Source organism: Armigeres subalbatus, chromosome 3, assembly GCF_024139115.2.
Source record: "Armigeres subalbatus isolate Guangzhou_Male chromosome 3, GZ_Asu_2, whole genome shotgun sequence".
Classification (NCBI taxonomy): domain Eukaryota; kingdom Metazoa; phylum Arthropoda; class Insecta; order Diptera; family Culicidae; genus Armigeres; species Armigeres subalbatus.
In genome coordinates, this window is record NC_085141.1 from 266063663 (window position 1) to 266082546 (window position 18884).

At 41.2% G+C, this 18884-nt stretch overlaps 1 protein-coding gene across 1 annotated transcript; it reads right to left on the reverse strand.

The window, feature by feature from the left end:
* Positions 1–353: 353 nt before the first annotated feature.
* LOC134222449 (uncharacterized) lies at positions 354–13380 on the reverse strand. The gene is made up of 2 exons (XM_062701594.1): positions 11725–13380; positions 354–884 (listed from the first exon to the last, which is right to left on the reverse strand). The coding sequence occupies exons 1-2, from the start codon at positions 13378–13380 to the stop codon at positions 354–356; spliced, it is 2187 nt and encodes a 728-aa protein (XP_062557578.1).
* Positions 13381–18884: the final 5504 nt, after the last annotated feature.

An 18884-nucleotide genomic window follows, 5' to 3' on the forward strand; every position in this document is an offset into this window, starting at 1 on the left:
CTCCTCAACACTCAAACCAATTTCTGATAATGCAGTATCTATATCTGCGCGATATCCCGTCCTAGGCGATTTTCCTTCGCCTGTTTATATGGCACATTTCTTCCTGGCATAATCAGCAACAAAGACACTCGCGGACTATTTAAAAACACTTTATTTATATAAAACACTAACTTGACGAACTACATTTATTTCACTTAAATTCTAACAATAACTATACAAACATAAAATTGGCCGTTCGTAGGCCTGTACCGACGAGTCTGCTGCTCTAACGGGTGATCCAAGTTAACTAACTGCTAATTCGTTACCGCATCGACGGTCGAGCTAAACCCGCAAAACCCTTCTGAGAAACCTCTCTACTGACTATCGCCAATCTCCAGCAGCATACCCACCACTGCAGAATCATATGGACCCCATCTCAATATATCTCCCATCCAATGGACACTACTCTCACGGTCAGCTGTTGTGAGAAACTTCGGTGGATTCCGCAGTTCTCGTTGTGTACGCAGCAACTTTAAGTACCGTAACCAATACGCCGTTCGTCTTACAAGTTCGGTGTACGACGAGGATCGTTCTAGATACCACCCGTTAAACTCCTCGGCTGGGCCGCTAGTACATGCGACGGTAGAGCGTCTCTTCTCCTTCTCTGCTTCAGTTGCACTCAATTGCTCCGGTAGTTCTGGCCAATATCTTGGTTCCTCCTTCAGCCATCGTGGCCCACACCACCAGAAACGATTGTGGACAATGTCCTGTGGCATGATACCCCTAGAGATAAGATCGGCCGGATTTTCAATTCCTGGAACATGTCTCCACTGTTCCGGATGTGTGAGCGTCTGGATCCTCGACACTCGGTTGGCGACGTACGCATTCCAAGTTGTTGGTAAAGCCTGGAACCAACGCAAAACACATGTGGAATCCGTCCAAAAATACACTTGCGTGGATATTTTCAGGGAATCCATAACCTTTGAGAATAGTTCAGCCGACAAAACAGCACCGCATAGTTCCAAACGTGGGATAGTTTGGCATTTCAAGGGTGCCACCCGAGATTTTGATGAGAGAACTTCTCAAGCAGGCTTCCAAAAATCTCACGCATACACGAATGTGACCGTGAGCGATGCGACAACTCTGCTCATTTTTGTTCTGTTTTGGAGAGGCGCAACAACAGAGCATACACAATTTTACTTATACGAATGTGCCTTGTCGCATGCACTTCGTTTTACGATGTGCCACATGGAAGCAAATCTCATCGCATCTCCTGCTCACCGTGCTTGTTTTTGAGATAGCTGTGAGACAAGCTCATGTGCAACAGCGCATTGAGATATCTCATGTGCTTCTCTACTATGCTTTGCCATCTTCGTTATGAACTACTAGGGTACTATATCGATGAATGGGAGAATGTTGGAGTAGCTTCAATCATACACACAATTCGTTCCGTCGCACTTTCGTTCGGATTAAGTCCTGATTTGCAAAATTGGCAATTGGTATTTTGAAAAACAATTCCACAGAAAATTGTACGTACCTATTATGATTAAATGAACATTTTTTAAGTTTTCGGTTGATTTATTTGAAGCTGGATTTTGTACTTTGAAACTCATTGATTTGATTTCGCACGCGTTTTAATATATGTGACCCCGTCGGGGAACGGGGTTCCGCAAAACCGCATCAAGCACCTTTTTGACCACATCAATTCAAGCGTACATTATTGCTGTAAGTGGTGGTCACTAAAAAACGGGAATTTCAATACTTCAATACTTATCAATGAGAACATTAATGCTTTCCTAAAAAAATGTTCATATGTGAACGAATCCTTAGAATATGCAGAAAGTTGTCGCCCACACACTTTTACTCCAGCATGTTCAGTTGTTTACAACATGCCGTTGAAAGAGGAAGTACTGCGGCGCACATTGTACATTTTTTACAAGCGAACAGGATTGTGGAAAAGATAAACGGTGGACAATTTTAAGCGTGAAAATGTTTCGAAAACTATTAAAGGATTTTTGGTCTACTGAGCTTCATTGTATAGGCCAGATACACGAGCAACTCATCAATAGGATAGGAAGCATCATTCGGAAATGGCATCCGTCCAGCGGTCATTTGATACATGTAAGATTAAAACAACGCCGCACGGCGGACCACGGATTACATGATATTATTCATCAATCTAAGTTTAAAGACTAAGCCCAACTCTTTATATAACGTATATCAGATTGAACTGTAGGGGAAACTGGACACACATGATCCCCACTTTTTGTTTCGGATGTTTCTCGATGTAAAATGCTTAAAATTATGCGATTTAAGATGGATTTGCTGAGCAATTTAATTAGTTATTCAAAAACATCATTGGAAGCATTTATTTTTTCATGAAAGTTATCAAAAAATCGATTTTCCCAAAAGATGGAAAATTTGGCATTTTCAAAACTTGCGGGAGACTTGATCCCCATATCGGGGGGAGTTGATCCCTTTATGAGTTCATCATATTTAGGTTCTTTCAAGTCTGATGAAAGCCCAAATTGGTTTATTTTCAAACCCTAACAATTCTTTATAGTCTAACGTATTAAAAACATTGATATTAAGTAAGGCAAGTATTTTGGTTCTCGAATAGAGTAATAGTGAGAATTATCAACAAAGTTGACATGCTGATGATTATTTATGCAATCGATCCGCTCCACTGAAAGGCAGATGTCATAATTACGACAACCATTATGTTTTCAAGAGGATCTCTTCGTGTGACTGATACAGTTATGAAACCAAAAGTGGATAATCGATACATAAGTATTAAATATACCTTTACTTTATTGCTTTTAAATCTAATTATCCTGTTTCTAATTTTAAAAACTAGCCGCACTTCAAAACCCATGCCCAGTGCTTAATATCGCAGACGCAGAGTGACTATTTCGGAACCAACAAAAAAGGTCTGTGATGTATCGCGGTCGCCAGACTACTATCAATACCACGACCGTGATCATACCAGGCTGGTGACTCCATACACCCAGGTTTTTTTTACGCGGTTGGAATTCATTAATTTCTCGGTTAACTTGAATTTTCACAGCTTTTTAAATAACCTCTGAATTTTCTTTGATTTATTGTGATTTTTTTCGTTGGGTTAACTATTTGTTTCATTGACGCTGAAGGTCTTGAACAACTAAAACCAAACCGTGTAAAATAACCTGGGTGTACATCAACGTGGTACTGTCGCGCTTGCTAGAAACATTCTATTTACGTGTATACTACTACATAGTAAACAAATGCTGGACTGGATTTCTTTTAAAATACTGAATAGAATCGGTAGGATTAGCCTATTGTTAAACGTTCTTTGGGAAGACAGATAAGAAGACTTGCGATAAAATACGATTAAAACAGTGATTCTAAATAAACTTACCCCATTGGAAAGAGAAAGTACAATTGAATAGTAGATCTAACAGTACTGATTTTATACCCGGTGAACACCCCCTTGAATATTTTCAAACCTTTATTTAATCTGAGATTGAACATTATGTTGATTAATTTACTCGTATTTAATACAACTAATCAAAGTTAAGTATGTTAACTACACTTTGTTCTAGGTAATAAGATTAGGCTATTGGCAAATTAAAAAAACGCGCGTGCTTGAATAATAAAATTGAAGGAAGTGAATAAATCTATTTAAACTATTAAACCAGAAAATAATTATAACATATCAATAAGTTGCATATAATTCAATAATACGCAAATGCAATGGAATACAACAAAGGCCTAAATATATGCAATATCGGGATCAAGTGTGTCCAAACTGTGGGGGATCAAGTGTGTCCATGTTGAGTATTTGTCTTGGATTATTTCTCCATTGAGTGTGAAATGAGCAATAATCAATTTAATGAGCTTATTCAATCCTGCAATACTAAAACTACGTCCAGTAGAAATTTGACACGTTTTGGTTGGATATATTCAAAGTTATTAAACTTTTTATCTCTGCAGAAAAAAAGAATTGAGAACGCTAAAATAATAAAACCTTTCTAAAACCCATATACGCAAAGGAACTAACATCAAATATTACTCAGATTCAATTATCTGTCTAACGGATCTGTTTACACATATCAGTGGTATTAAAATGTTATTAGGTTTCGAGAAAACAGTTTCCCCTACTGCTATGTAGTTTTCTTCGCGAGCCATTCTTCCCATTCCCGCTTTTTAGTGGCCACCCGTTAGGATATTCTCAGTTATGGGGTTGAGGGATATCCGATACAATTTGTGATCATTTGGATTAGGTATATACTTGGGAGAAAGAATGGGAAATTTGTCATAGGTGCGATTTAGCAGAACCCCGACCAGATCACATATCACAACCACCTTTGCTATCATGCGCATGTTTTTCATGGCAATCAACGAATTCGAAGGTTCACAACCCAACTTCTAATAAATCCATTGGCGTAACTACCTCCGATGCCTAGGGGGGGCTATAGCCCCTTTATATTTTTTCTCGAAATTGACCCTCTTTTTGAAAATTCTCGAACATTTTAACATCTCATCAAGTTATCAGCGGTAATGTGACAAATGCAGTCCAATCACCTAAGGCAATTGCGGATCCATCACACTCATTCTCTCTCACTTATTCTCTTTTCTCAAGCACGTGCACATGTGCACGTGTGAGCAACAACTCACAGTTTGTTTAATTGCGCTCGACTAGCGTCAGGCAGTGGATATATTTGCATACTTCATAAATATTCTATCTATCTCAAATAAAAAACCCTGATTAATCCACCTAGCGGTGATGGTGCCTATTAAAAAAAGTGGTATTTTGGCCATAACTTCCGATCCCATAGTCCGATCTGACCAATTTTCAATAGGAAACAATGATAGAGTATCCTGCGTCGAATGCAACTTGTTGCGAGTAAATCGGTTAAGGATAAGTGCCTGAAAAATGAGTGACATTTTTTTACTCAATTTTTCTACAAAAAAGTGGTATTTTGGCCATAACTTTCGAGCCCATAGTCCGATCTGACCAATTTTCAATAGGAAACAATGGTAGAGTATCCTGCGTTCTGTGCCTGAAAAATGAGTGACATTTTTTTAGGTGGGTGCGCACAGACACACATACACACATACACAAAAACACACACACATACACACAGACATCACCTCAATTCGTCAAGCTGAGTCGATCGGTATATAACACTATGGGTCTCCGGGACTTCTATAAAAAGTTTGTTTTTGGAGCGATCATATAGCCTTTACGTATACGAGAAGTATACGAGAAAGGCAAAAATAGTGCAACTTTCCATGGATTCCGCCGAGAATCTTCCAAGAATTCTGATGAAAATCCTTTAGTGATCCTGACTGGAATGTTCCAGGGACTCCGACGGGAATCTCTAGATATTTCGACATAAATCCTTCAAGAATACCGATGGGAGCCTCCAGGGATCATGAAGGGAATCCACCAGAGATTTCGGAGGGAATATTTCAGGAATTGCAACGGAAAAATTTCAAGTATTCCGACGAGAATGTACCAGGGATCCTTCACCCTCCAGGAATTTCGACGGGAATATTTCAGGAATTTGAAGGGGAATATTCCAGGGATTTCGTCGAAAACCCTCCAGGAATTCCTGTATGATGGTTCCAGGTATTTCATGAGCAATGTTCCAGGGATGAAGACGCATATCGTCGAAGGATTCCGAAGCAATCCGTCGAAGGACTTCGAAGCGAATCGTCAAGCGACTCCGAATTAATCCTTCAGTTATTTCGAAAAGAATCCTCCAGCACTCCCGAAGGGAATCCTCCAAGGATGTTGAAGCAAATCGTTGAGGGAATTCGATGCAAATCATCAAAGGATTTCGAAGCAAATCGTCGAACAAAATCTATGAGAAATTCTGAAGCAAACCGTCGATGTATTCCGAAACGAAACGTCGAATGATTCTGAAGCAATTCTTCGCGGGATTCCGAAGCTAATCGTCAGCCGGATTCCTTATCGTCTAGAGATCCCAACGCAGATCATTCGCAAACGTCGAGAGACTCCGAATTAAATCTTCAAAGGATTACGAAGCAAATCGCCGAAGGATCGAGAGATTCTTAAGCAAATCCTACATGGATTTCAAAGGGTATTTTTCACAGATTCCCAAGGGTATTGCTTAAGGTCACTCCTGACAGAATCCAAGATTAAAAGTGCTCGCGTTTTCGGGGGCACACCACTCGATACGGAAGCAACGCACAACTGTCATTTTTATTATTTCACGCATGCTGCGACGCAGCAAAGCTAAATAAACAAAAATGACAGTTGTGCGCCGCCTCTGAATCGAGTGGTGTGCCCCCGAAAACGCGAGCACTTTTAATCTTGGATTCCGTCAGGAGTGACCTTAACAATACTGGAAAGAATCCAGTAGGAATTCTTCTGGATTACGATTGAAATACTTCGATGAATCCGAAAAGAATTCTTTAGAGATTGAAGTGAGAATTCTTCTCGTATTCTGATGAGAATCCGTCTCGGATGCTGATGGGAATCTTTCTCAGAATTCAGAAACAAGCTAATTTTTCTTCCACTCGTTTCATTAAGTATGATAGAGTGATTATGAGAGATAACTCTTTAGTCTTTAAACTTTTACGGTAATTCATTATGCTATATGTTGAAAACTGATATCACTGCTAACTTATCAAATCCTAGGGAGGGCTAATTTTTTTCTAGGGAGGGCTAAGCCCCCCCTAGCCCCCCTTATTTACGCCAATGAATAAATCATACGAAAATTTAAAAAAAAATGATCATTTAATTAACGTACAATGTTCTGAGGAATTGTTCTTCAATATGCAAGCTCCTTCTTTTTGTAACTCTAGGCTCAATTAGACTTCCCTTGCCAGTTTCCAGAACGAAAGAGTGAGAGAGGTGTGTTTTCTTATATTTTTCGGTTGAAAACCCCATATAAAAATCAAATCAAATGCGCCACCTTATGCAACAACCGATTACGCTAAAATATTCGGAGATTGATTTTCTCAACCAACGACAAAATTCTGTGGGGTGCCGTAGAATTCTAAAACACTTTGTGTCCTGGCCTGATCATGTTTGAGGTTAACATTTTTTTGCAAATCCGGATAATCACCCTTATTCTTGTTTACGTACGAACTTTCGAAGCTTACGAACGAAAGTTAATGCGCATTCTCGTTTACGCCAGCAAAAGCAAATGGGGAAACGATTCGAACGAACTGCATTCGTTCGAAAGTTTCGTTCGTCCGTAAACAAGAATAGGGGTGAATAACACCTGGTTTACTGGTTTACAGTTTGTGTTTAAGTGACGGCCTACTTTTCCATACAAACTACATTTCCATACAAATGAAAAGATTGCTTTATTGAACATTATGCAACCCAAATGAGTTGCATAATATCCATTATAGCACTCATTTGGGTGCTATAATGGAAAACCAACATCCAACTTTTTTTTTCCATCCAACAGTAGTTACATGATAACATTTTACTGAATTAGCTTGGGTGAGTGTTCAAATCATGTATTCTATGCGTCGCGTAACAAGTTTGATGGACATAACATCAAAATTCTCCAAAGGCAGGATAATCTCACCCTTTATGGTTTGCTGGGCTATGCGATATAGCATGGTAACGAGGAATATGAATGTTTTCAGCAAACATGATTTTTAAGCAAAAATGACCATGTGAAGTCAATCAGATTGGACCGTTTTGGTCCAAATCTATCATATTCACTCGGCAAGCCTCGATGGATAAATGTTCAACTTGTGCTGAAAAAAATCTTTTTGCAACTAGTTGCACAAACTACTATTAATTGAGAACCAGACGCTCAAAAGTAATCAATCATTTAAATTTCAGTTTTATATCTTCCGATGTTAAATGCGAGCATTATGTGTATAGATTTACTTAGAGTAATTTCCTCCTGAAATGAGCAAGAGCGATCAAAACGCATACAAATTACTTTCATAGATTAAATAATGAAGTCATTTTTAGTCGGGTGGCTCATTACTCCAAACTAATAGGATAGAGATACTTAAATCTGAGTAACAGTATCGGAGAAAACAGTATCGGAGAAAAGTGACCAGTTCCCTTGGGGCACCAGGTTCCCAGGGAACCTCCGGAAGTGGCTAATGTGCTCAGATGCTCTGCGAATGACTTCTATTATATTTGTGTTGCAAAATCATGAAGTTTGATGTGTCGCAAGCTGGGATTCAGAACATTTAAAAAAGTGACCACTTCCCTGGGGGAACCAGGTTCCCGGAACATCTGTAACCGGATTTTTGAGGTCCAAACGTGCAGTTTCTATTGCAAAATGATGAATAAAAACGATTGCATCATTATTGAGAGCAATTACTACTAATTATCTACGATTAAAAGGAAGTTGACCTATTTTTGACCCCATTTGACCCAGGGGACCCCCTCGATAAAACCGTACCCAAGGACCCAATCACCAAATCAATACATCCACACAAAAATATAGGGTTTTATGCATCTTTCCTCCAAATTTCATGCCAATCGGTCGAAAAACAAGAGAACGGTGGATTTTACAATTTGAAATCGTAACCCGGGCCGAAACGGGTTAATGGAAACCGTATACAATCGTGGAAATAATACTGACATCACTTGAACTTTTTCCTTGCCTCTTATGGATGAAAAATGTCGAGCTGTAACCGCTTTTGACAGTTCGATTGGAATTAAGATAGCGTTTTCGCCGATCTTTTATTCTAGTATTTCCACTTCAGACTTTTGTTTGGACATCAATAACAATAATTTGATATTTTAAATAGAACCATTTTTCTCAACGCATACCAGTCACCGGCTGCGCCAGTAGTGGTCCGTCAATAAATTCCATCATTTTTACTGTATAACCTTTTCAGATTACGAACTTTTACACTTGATATCATATGGAATGAAGATAAATTGGAACTGGATAAATGGAACTTCAATATCAAGTTACTTTTTATAAAGTGAAAAAAGCTTGGAGTCTGAAGACCCTAGTAACATTGATTTAATAATTACGATGTTATAGCATACTTTAATAGTTAATTTAAATCTTCAAAAGCATTCTCTGTTCTCTTCTCTTCGTTGGCATTACATCCCCCACTATGAGACTATACGATGATACTTTTATGCCCAGGGAAATCGAGACTGTTTCCAAACCGGAAATTGCCTAGACCGGTCCCGGGAAGCAAGTCACCCTCAGCATGGTCTTACTTGAACCGCGTATCTTACCGCTAGACTAAGGAAGGCCCCTACTTCAGCTTCAAAAGCATTATAAAACCGAAATCGTTACTTGGGTAGGCTTTTATTCTTTCTGCATTCCATTAAATGAAAACATCAAATTGGAGCATCCTTAGTAGCACATTTTGAACAGATTTGGTTACAGCAACTTAAATCTCGCTTAACTTTTCAAAAGGATCTAAGTAACAATTTTTTCATGAATTAATTTGAATAGCGCAATCAACAGAAAAACATGAAAGCTTTTGATTGCAGTACTCAAATTAATTCATGAAAAAAATGTTACTTAGGTCCTTTTGAAAAGTTAAGCGAGAAATGTAACCGAATTCGGTCACATATAAGTAGCGGTAACTAACTTGCAACATGTGTGCTACTCGGGATGTGTGGTGGTATATACGACGTCGACGTAAAATGTCCCGATTACTCACATTTTGCGCCTAATGGGCTATCAAAACGATCAAAAAGTATTCTGAGGACATTGATGATGTTAAATTAAATAAAACTCGACAATTGTAGTCCTATGTTCAAAAATCATGTTGATACTTCAATAACATTCAGTGTATGATTGTAAAATACTGCGGTAATGAACAAGCTTGTAAAATACAATATCATTTAAGAATGCAAAAAAGCCAAAATGTAGTTATGACTGAACTATTTGTTTTTTAACCGTTTGTAGACTCCATGGAGTAGCAAAGGTGTTTTGTGTCATATTTCAGATTGCCCTACACAAACAATAATTTATGTCATAAAGATCTTAAAGAAAACTGATTCTTTTTGTTAACATGCTTGTCATTATGTCTGCAATAAGATAAAATACATAAACATAATAATATACTAATAAAGGTAATATGAATTGATCTTGATGATATTTTAAATCTAAATGAGTTCAAACTGTGCTACAAAGCTAATAGTTTTTAAAATTCAACGACGTGTGAAAATGCAGCTGATCCCATCAATCGAATTAACATTCGATATTCAATTAAATTTGACTAAACTTTACAAGCTAGGACAGTTTGAATTTATTTAGAATTTGAAGAACTGCAAAATCGATTAAATTTTATTTTTATTTGCATGCTCCAAAAATGTGCATTAAAAAACATTTAAAATCACAACATATTTTTATCTGTGTAGTTTGTAAAATCCAAGCTCATCCAATTGACAATCGAATGCTTATTTGTTTGTATTCTAAATTGTTTATATATGTTCATGTCGCTAAATTTCCAATACTTTTTGCTGTGCATCATAGTTTGATCCATTTTGAAATCAGTCAAAATTAGTAAGTATCTTTTTGGTAGAGAATAACCCAAAAACAGTATGAATAGCAAAGTCAGAAACACAGGAAGCGATAAGGTTCATTTAAACATTTCATTTCAATCATAGATGTGAATTTGTTTTCCTAAACAGATATGACTTTGAAAAAGTACCACGCGTACCAAAAGTATCATTTACAGTTACATAAAAAAAACAGAAAACCGAAATTCTCAGTTCCAGAATTACGAGGTGAAAAGATGAGACGAAAGATAGGAAAAATAACAATAACAAATAAAAATAAAGATAAATAAAATGAAATAACAAATAACATAAACTAACGAAAGATAGGAAATCATAACACAGGAGTAAATTCAGTATATCAGACAAAAGCCATTTTTATCTTGAATCGATTGACCTAATCGTAGAATCGAAAAATAATTCATGAAAGAGTAAATTGTAATTTTTATGCAAGGAGTAAACTGATAATGAGTTGAACTAAATTATATCGTGGTTTGAACTTGTTATTGACGCCAAATTTTGGCCGTATTGCAAGCGCCCGGCGGAAATAATTTGTTTACATTTTGAATATAAAAAAAAAACAATTTTCATATCGATAATTAGGACGATTCTCACACAGTTACTAATCCAATGCAAGATGATGTACAGGTAACCAAATTTGCTTCCTTATTGAGTTTTACAATATTTCATGCATGAGCTCAGTTATGTAATTATTAGGTTTTTTCAAAGAGATTAATCATAATAGAGTAATTCTAAGATGCTTTCAGGTTTGCTGGAATAAAATGTTTCTATGCATAATTAAGATAATTATAACCAACGACACGCCAAGCGCCTACATTTTGGTTCAAAACATGGTTGGATAGCCTACACTCACCATATTCCACCACCATACCGCTCGCGTTCAGTTCTCTTCCGTTCACTTCAACGCGAATTGAGTAGGTAGGAATAAACAAAGCTGGTCGACAGTCGTACGGCTCAAGGCAGCACATGTGACTGCCTCATGAGCAGTGTCTCATGATATGTCGCATGTGAAACGGTAGCATGATGCACATTCTTCGTAGAATGCGATGCGTAAATCAATCGCATAGCACTCATAATGTCATGTACGTGAGATGCGACAGAGAGAATTACAGAGAGACCGCAAAAATCTCATCTCACCTACACGAACTAACTGTGATCGTGCAACAAATTTTGATGTGGCTCACGATGCGCAATGTGCGCTCTGGAAGCCTGGAGAGAAGGTGCACCTTAGTCCTTCCTACTGCATCTACACTCCTTACGTAAATGCAACATCCATACGCCTTCTCGGAGGCATCCGAAAAGCAATGAATCTCCGTGGAAACCGAAACGGGAACGATGACGCAGCGGTCAATCTTGACTTCGTTTAATATAGGAAGCTGTCCAAGTAACTTCCTCCACATCTCACCCACCGTCGAGGGTATTGGCTGGTCCCAGTCCAGCGCACGATCGTCTTCGTCTCGATATCTCCACAGCAACTGCATCACAATCTTTGCAGTTGTGATTGCTGCTCCGAGCAATCCTAAGGGATCAAATAGCGTAGCTATAACCGAGAGTACCTCTCTTTTACTGAACTTCTGACTTGGTCGCTCCGATGGGATGTTGAAGTTGAACTTCAGTTGATCACTCTTCGGCATCCAGATAAGCCCGAGCGTTTTGACGGACGGATCCGGGTCCAAGTTGATACTGTCCCCCTCCCGAATCGCTAAACTGTTTTCAGGAAGTCCCTCCAAGACCTTTGGATTGTTGGATGCCCACTTCCTGAGTCTGAAACCACCCTTTTCCGTCATTTCGATCAGCTGTTTCTGCAATTCGCAAGCTTCTTCCACCGTGTTTGCTCCCGTGATAACATCGTCCATGTATGTGTCCTCGCTGATCGCACGTGATCCGAGGGGGTAGACCGTTTCTTCATCCACCGCTAGTTGCTTTAGGGTTCGTGTGGCTAAATACGGCGCCGGTTTGGTACCGTACGTAACGGTCTTGAGCTCATACACGCTGGTGTCGTCCTGAGGATTGGAGCGCCACAAGATACACTGCAGAGGCCTATCCTCCGGGTGTACCCAAATCTGCCGGAACATCTTCTCGACATCAGAAACAAGCATAATTTGCTTGGTACGGCTACGTATTATGATCGCTCTCAGATCATCCTGTATTACTGGTCCAGTCAATAACACGTCGTTCAGCGATACGCCTGATGAAGTTGAGCAAGAGGCATCGAACACCACTCTGACCTTAGTAGTAGTACTGTCCTCCTTGAAAACGGGATGATGGGGTAAAAAGCACCGCCGTATTGTCATTGAGGCCGCGCCGGTGACCTTTTCCATGTGTCCCAACGACTCATATTCCGCCATAAACTCGTGGTAGCTCTTGTGTAGGTTGGAATTCTTTGCCAGCCGTCGCTCCGTACCTTGAAGACGCCGGATTGCAATGTCCTTGGATTCACCCAACCGTTGAATAGCGCCTTCTTCCTTTGGGAGTGTGACCGTATACCTTCCATCAGGATTCCGTAGGACTGTATTTTGGAATAGGTTCTCACATCGTTTTTCCTCCAGCGAGAGCACCTTCACCGATCCAACCTCTTCGCTAGACCAGAACCGGGCAACCAGAGATTCCAGTTTCTCTGTTGCTGAAGCGTTGCAGGTAATGTGCAGATCCTGATGAGAATTGGATAAACCTCCACACACTACCCATCCGAAAACCGATTCGTTCAGCGTCGGCAATTGGTTGCCTAGGTTGATCCTTTGACCGGTTTCGAAGAAATCGAAGAAGGATTCGATACCGAGCACCAAGTCCACCCTGCTGGACTCGAAGAAAGCGGGATCTGCCAGTTTGATTCCTGGGGGTATCGACCAACCCTCCGTGCGCATTGTAGCAGTTGGCAGATTAACCGTTACATTGGGAAGAACGAGGAAGTTCATTGCTTGCGAGAAAGAAGAAATTCGCAATCGCACCACTGCTTGTATTTTGTATTTGACCTTGGTTCCTGCTTGACGGATTCCACGCACTGAAATGTCTTTTCTCGTTGTGTCTTCATCCGTTGACTCAGTCGCTCCGTGATGAAGTTGCTCTCTGAGCCCGAATCCAAGAGACCGCGAGCAGGAAATCTTCCACCTTGGTCATCTCCACGACGATGATAGCAGTTGCCAGTAAAACTTGCGAAGAATATTGGTGAGCCGCACCAGAAACCGAAATGTCGGTGGCCGCCATATTGACCACCTGAGGAGAACCCGAACCAGAAGCTTCGTTGACTCCGGAGGACTCCTTTGGGATTGAAGGATGGTTGCCCCTAGCAACCGCTGCGACCTTTGCAGAACTACTTTTCTCCGACCTGAAACACACCAAAGTGTGGTGATGACCCTTACAATTCTTGCAATAGAATTTGGACTGGCACTCCTTGGACAAATGACCCACTCAAAAACAATTCCTGCAGAGGAAGTGGGTTTTCAGCAGGGCATCTCTGTCAGTCACCGACATACGTTGGAACACGCCACATTGATGGAGGTAGTGGCTCTCCTTACATGCCACACATCGTGCTCCTGACGATGACTGCATCGTGCTGTAGCTGGCCTTCGCTGTGGACTGCTTCTGCCTCTGGGGTTGTTGCTGCCACGGTTGAGCACCCCTAGACTAAGCCGCCTTCATTGGAAGCGACTCAAGAACACGAATTCTTCGCTGCAGAAACTCCGTCAGATCCTCCAAAGTATCTGTGGGGTACGAGTAAATTACATTCGGCGTGTATTTGAAGGTATACCCCTAGTATGTAAGCAGATGAATTAACATGGGTTCATTTACCCGTTCAATGATTGCCTTATGCACGATACATCGACGGTTATCGATCAGCGCATAGCAAGCCATGACTCTACCTCTTTCTAAAACTGACAGTGGCACGCGACGGGCGTATACAGCGACGACTACAGAAGATTTCAGATCCTGCTGGCATCGGCGGATTCCACATTTGGCGATCCTGGCCAGGATTCATTGGCAATTCGTTAAAAAAGGAAAATGCCAATGAAAAACAATATTGGCTGCAGATTGGTAAGTTAAAAATTAATGGGTGCAGCATTCGAAATAAAAAGAATTTTCGTATTTTTCGAAATGCGAGTTTTTTCTGGAGTGACACAGTGCGGGACGCCTGTGAGTATGTCTGCATTGAGGCGGGACGCTCATTGTAAAGAGAAGATTGAAACCAAACGGGATGTTTGGTAGGGACACAGTGCGGGACGCCTGTGAGTATGACTGCATTGAGACGGGACGCTCATTGTGAAGAGATTAAAGAGAAGATTAACAAACGGGATGTTTGGTAGGAACACAGTGCGGGATGCCTGTGAGCATTTCTGAATTGAGGCGGGACGCTCATTGTAAAAAGAAAAAAAAAGAAACCAAACGGGATGTTTGGTAGAAACATTTACAACAATGGAATGTCTGTGAGTATTCTTGCAATGAGACGGGTTTATTGTGAAACGTTATGGCCCCGGTAGTTCTTGCAATCCCGGAAGGGGACTAGCCTAGACCCCAAGCTGGTGGTCTGGCAGCTTCCAGGGTGGGCGCAGAAGGCCTCTTTTCTCCAGGGGCCCAGGACGTGTGAGCGTGGGGAATTTTTGAATGGTGGGCATCCTACCTAAAACACGGTACTTTACCTTATAAATTTATTGGGCTATCAAGGCGAGCGAGGGTGTTCACTGTTGGTCGGTGGAGACGTCGTTTAACACACCGAAAGCATCGCATTAGCTGCGCTGGTTATCGACAGGAAGATGGACTTGACGGTTACGGACACTGCAAGTTCGAGGACGTTCTTGGTTTTTCTTGACGAGTATGGCAAGACCGTAGGTTCGGAACAACCCATGGTTTGGGTGATGGAGCTAGTAGCTCACACGAGGTAGCAGAATGACGATGATAAGATGGCGGTCGGGTCACCTCAGTTGGCGGGAACCGGTAACGACGTCGCTCGATAAAGCGTCGGGCAGGAGCGAGTAGATTTCGATGCACTCTAGGTAGTAGGTTGGACACGGAGATGCTTGAACAAAATTTCACCTGCCGGAACTTGAATCTGATAACAGAACGCCGACAACGGTGGCGCACGACGAAGAGTCGGGTTTCGGGTAAAAACGTGCCGGTGCCCAAGGGAGGTTGGGCGCGTAGATATTTCCACTTACTTTCATCGGCTGGAAACTGAGCCGGCAGCAGCCCGCAGGCTAGCACAAGGACGCCGAACGTTCGTTGGTTTGGGAAAGGCGCGTAGATCCCGGAGCTTTCCAATTTGGAGATTAGGTACGTTATTGTGGTTGCAAAATTCCACTCACTCGCGATGACTTCCAATTCATGGTTTCTTAGCGCGACGTTCGTACCAAATAATGTCTGTGGTTGGTAACAACCGATTTTATCCCAAGCAAGATTGGGAAACTTGCAAACTTTTTTGCTGCAAAACTTTCGGGTTAATCACTTCCAAACTGGTTGTGTGTCTTCTATCGAATTATCGTCGTTTTTCCCTTCTTTTGTCCTCTGTAGCCAGGATTACCCAGTGTGGGTTAACGGCGAACATTTCCGCATCGCCGTGGTAGCTTACATTTGGTAGCTAAATCCAGCTGCCACCCACAGTGCAGAGATACACCGTTGATGTATCGCACACCGGGTTGAAATGACGGTTGCTAAATTTACAATAGTCTCCCTACATTAACACACTAGTCGTGCATTGAGTAAATGTTACCATTCGGTAACAATGGGAAAGTTTGTGTGAGAGAAAAAGAAAGACTAAATTCGACATCCAGTAGGAACTTGTATACCACACTGTAGGACGTCTGGGAAGAATTTCTGAAATAAAAATGGATCCTACTGGGGTCGTGGGATCAAAGCCCACCGAAGGGGCGGTTACCCTCCAATACCTTTTCCGAACTCATGTTTTCCGAACACATGTTGTACATATGCATAATCGAGTTTCAGACATAGTAACTAATTAAGTGGTTTGAGGAGAGATCTGACGTGACGTTCAGTAGAAATATTAAGTGTGACTGTACGTTCGTCAAACAGTTGAGAAGAAAAGAAATTAAACGATTCAACAAATAAGAATGGACATATACCAACACTGTATATACAAGTAAAGTACCCTTTGCGATAAGACGAGATATATTCAGAGAGAGGTGTAAGAGATTGAATCTTCACCATGAGACCAAGTTTCGAATCCTGTATGAAGTTATGCTCATTCTGGATTATTTACATGCACAGATGGAAGGTTACAAGTGCGTGAACATGCTACCGCTGATGGTTGATAAGATTAAACCGCAGACAAACAAATGTAACCCTCGTGGAATTTTCATCGTACATTGATTTACGGACTAATTCAAGTAATCATTAGTTGGTCAAGATATCACTTGTGGCACGCGTATCTGTATTGCTCGATTTTGGCGTTTGTCACTGCCGATATCTGGCTCATGATTTGTCCAAGCTAGTGAAAACAACGGGTATCGTTAGTGTTTGTACGACGATGAATTCGATAAGTGAATGTTATGTTTTATATCTGGGATTGAGCTATGCGTTTGTATTTCAAATAAAATGGCCATGATAAATTTATATCGAATGATGAATGTGGCGTGAAGATCACAAAATCGATAATTTTGAAATTATTTGATCGCAATTTACATTTTAAAATGCTTTAGCCAACATGAGGTGTTTTACATGACATTAAATCTGCTGAATATTGAGGAGGCGATTACTGAACTTCTGTAATTGATGCAAGTGAGGACTAAATACGATGAATCCTTAGGCTATAGCTTGGTTTGGTATATCATACTACGTAATTCAATACGCAATCTTTTTGTTCTGATTTTTTTTCTCTGGAGAAGAAGGGGAATGTGGGGTACGAGTAAATTACATTCGGCGTGTATTTGAAGGTATACCCCTAGTATGTAAGCAGATGAATTAACATGGATTCATTTACCCGTTCAATGATTGCCTTATGCACGATTCATCGACGGTTATCGATCAGCGCATAGCAAGCCATGACTCTTCCTCTTTCTAAAACTGACAGTGGCACGCGACGGACGTATACAGCGACGACTACAGAAGATTTCAGATCCTGCTGGCATCGGCGGATTCCACAGTATCTTGCTCCTTCGTGAATGAAAACTCCTCCCAACCGCGGCGGGTCACCGGGTCCAAACGATTGGTGAGAAGATTGACTAGCAGGAGATCCCTATACTCCGCTGGCTCGACAACCTGGTCTAGAGTATGCACAATTCTTTCGAACCCCTCAACTAGAACGTGCAACTCCGAAACCGACTCCTTAGAAATCGAAGGAAGACTAAAGAGCGACTGAACCTGCCTTTTCTTGAGTTGTTTACTATTGTTATAGCGCTTAGTAAGCGCATCCCATGCAATCTTATAATTAGCCTGCGTTATCTTTAGTGGATCGATTAAAGCCTTTGGTAAAGACACCCCTTTAAATAATGAAATTTTTCCACCTCCGGTAGATCAGTCCGCCAGTGGATCAGGGACGTGAACAAGTCACGGAAACTAATCCACTCGTCGATGTCGCCGTTGAATGACTGCAGCTTGATCTGCGGCAGTCGCACATGGTCGAGGACACCATGCACCATCGAGTCGTTTGCACGCGTTGACTGGTCCTGCTCTGGTAGACCCTGTAGCTCCTTCGCCTTGTCCGTAAGGGATGACTTCGAGCGGTAGTATCGATCGCTGTAGATAAGGCGATCCTTGTTGAAGGTCTCATCATCCTCGTCGTAGTCGTCGTGGCATTTGATCTCCACCAACGTATCGCCGTACTTCTCCCAAAGTTCGCCAACCCTCTCTAAGCGCATGTTGACATCAGTTGCAGTGGTGGCTTCATCGTAGCGTTGAACAAACTTCCAAATACCATCCAGGTCGGTTGAATTTCCCCCAGCTTCACGACCAAAGCCTTCAACGATGTCAGCTTACGGGGCGCCATGTTGTTTGGAGTTATTCGCACACGAAACGGAAAGAAAGACGAATGGTGTAGTGATCCACGTGATTCCAAACTTCGGATGGCATATACTGTGTATATTTACCTAGCACAGTGAAATGCGCCACCAATCCACGTAAACCAAGCAGGAGCACTGAATCTCCAAGGGTCGATTGATAACGTCAGTCTTTCAACAGCACAGCTCACAAGTGTGTTAAACGAGGGGCATAGAGTAAAAGGAACTAATGTAGTATCCAACGAGCCTGGCCACGGCAGGCCATACACTAATGTATATTACGTTAAAAAACAAGTGGCTGTACCTAAACGATAATCCAACTCGTAGTTAAAATAATGTGGAACGATGGTGGTTGTTGTTGCTTAGCGTCAACGCAAAGTAGGCAGGAAATCAAAGAGGGAAAACAGAGTGTAATATCCAAATTTTATGCTTCGGCAGGGCATATACTGTGTTAACTCACCTGAGCAACAAACAGC

Bases quoted from the DNA above. Each gene is read 5' to 3' on its own strand.
- LOC134222449 (XM_062701594.1), bottom strand. From the start codon at position 13,380: ATGAACTTCCTCGTTCTTCCCAATGTAACGGTTAATCTGCCAACTGCT. The intron at 885-11,724 runs GTAAGGAGTGTA...CGTTGGTTCCAG, and splicing joins CGTATGGATGTTGCATTTAC to GCTTTACCAACAACTTGGAA.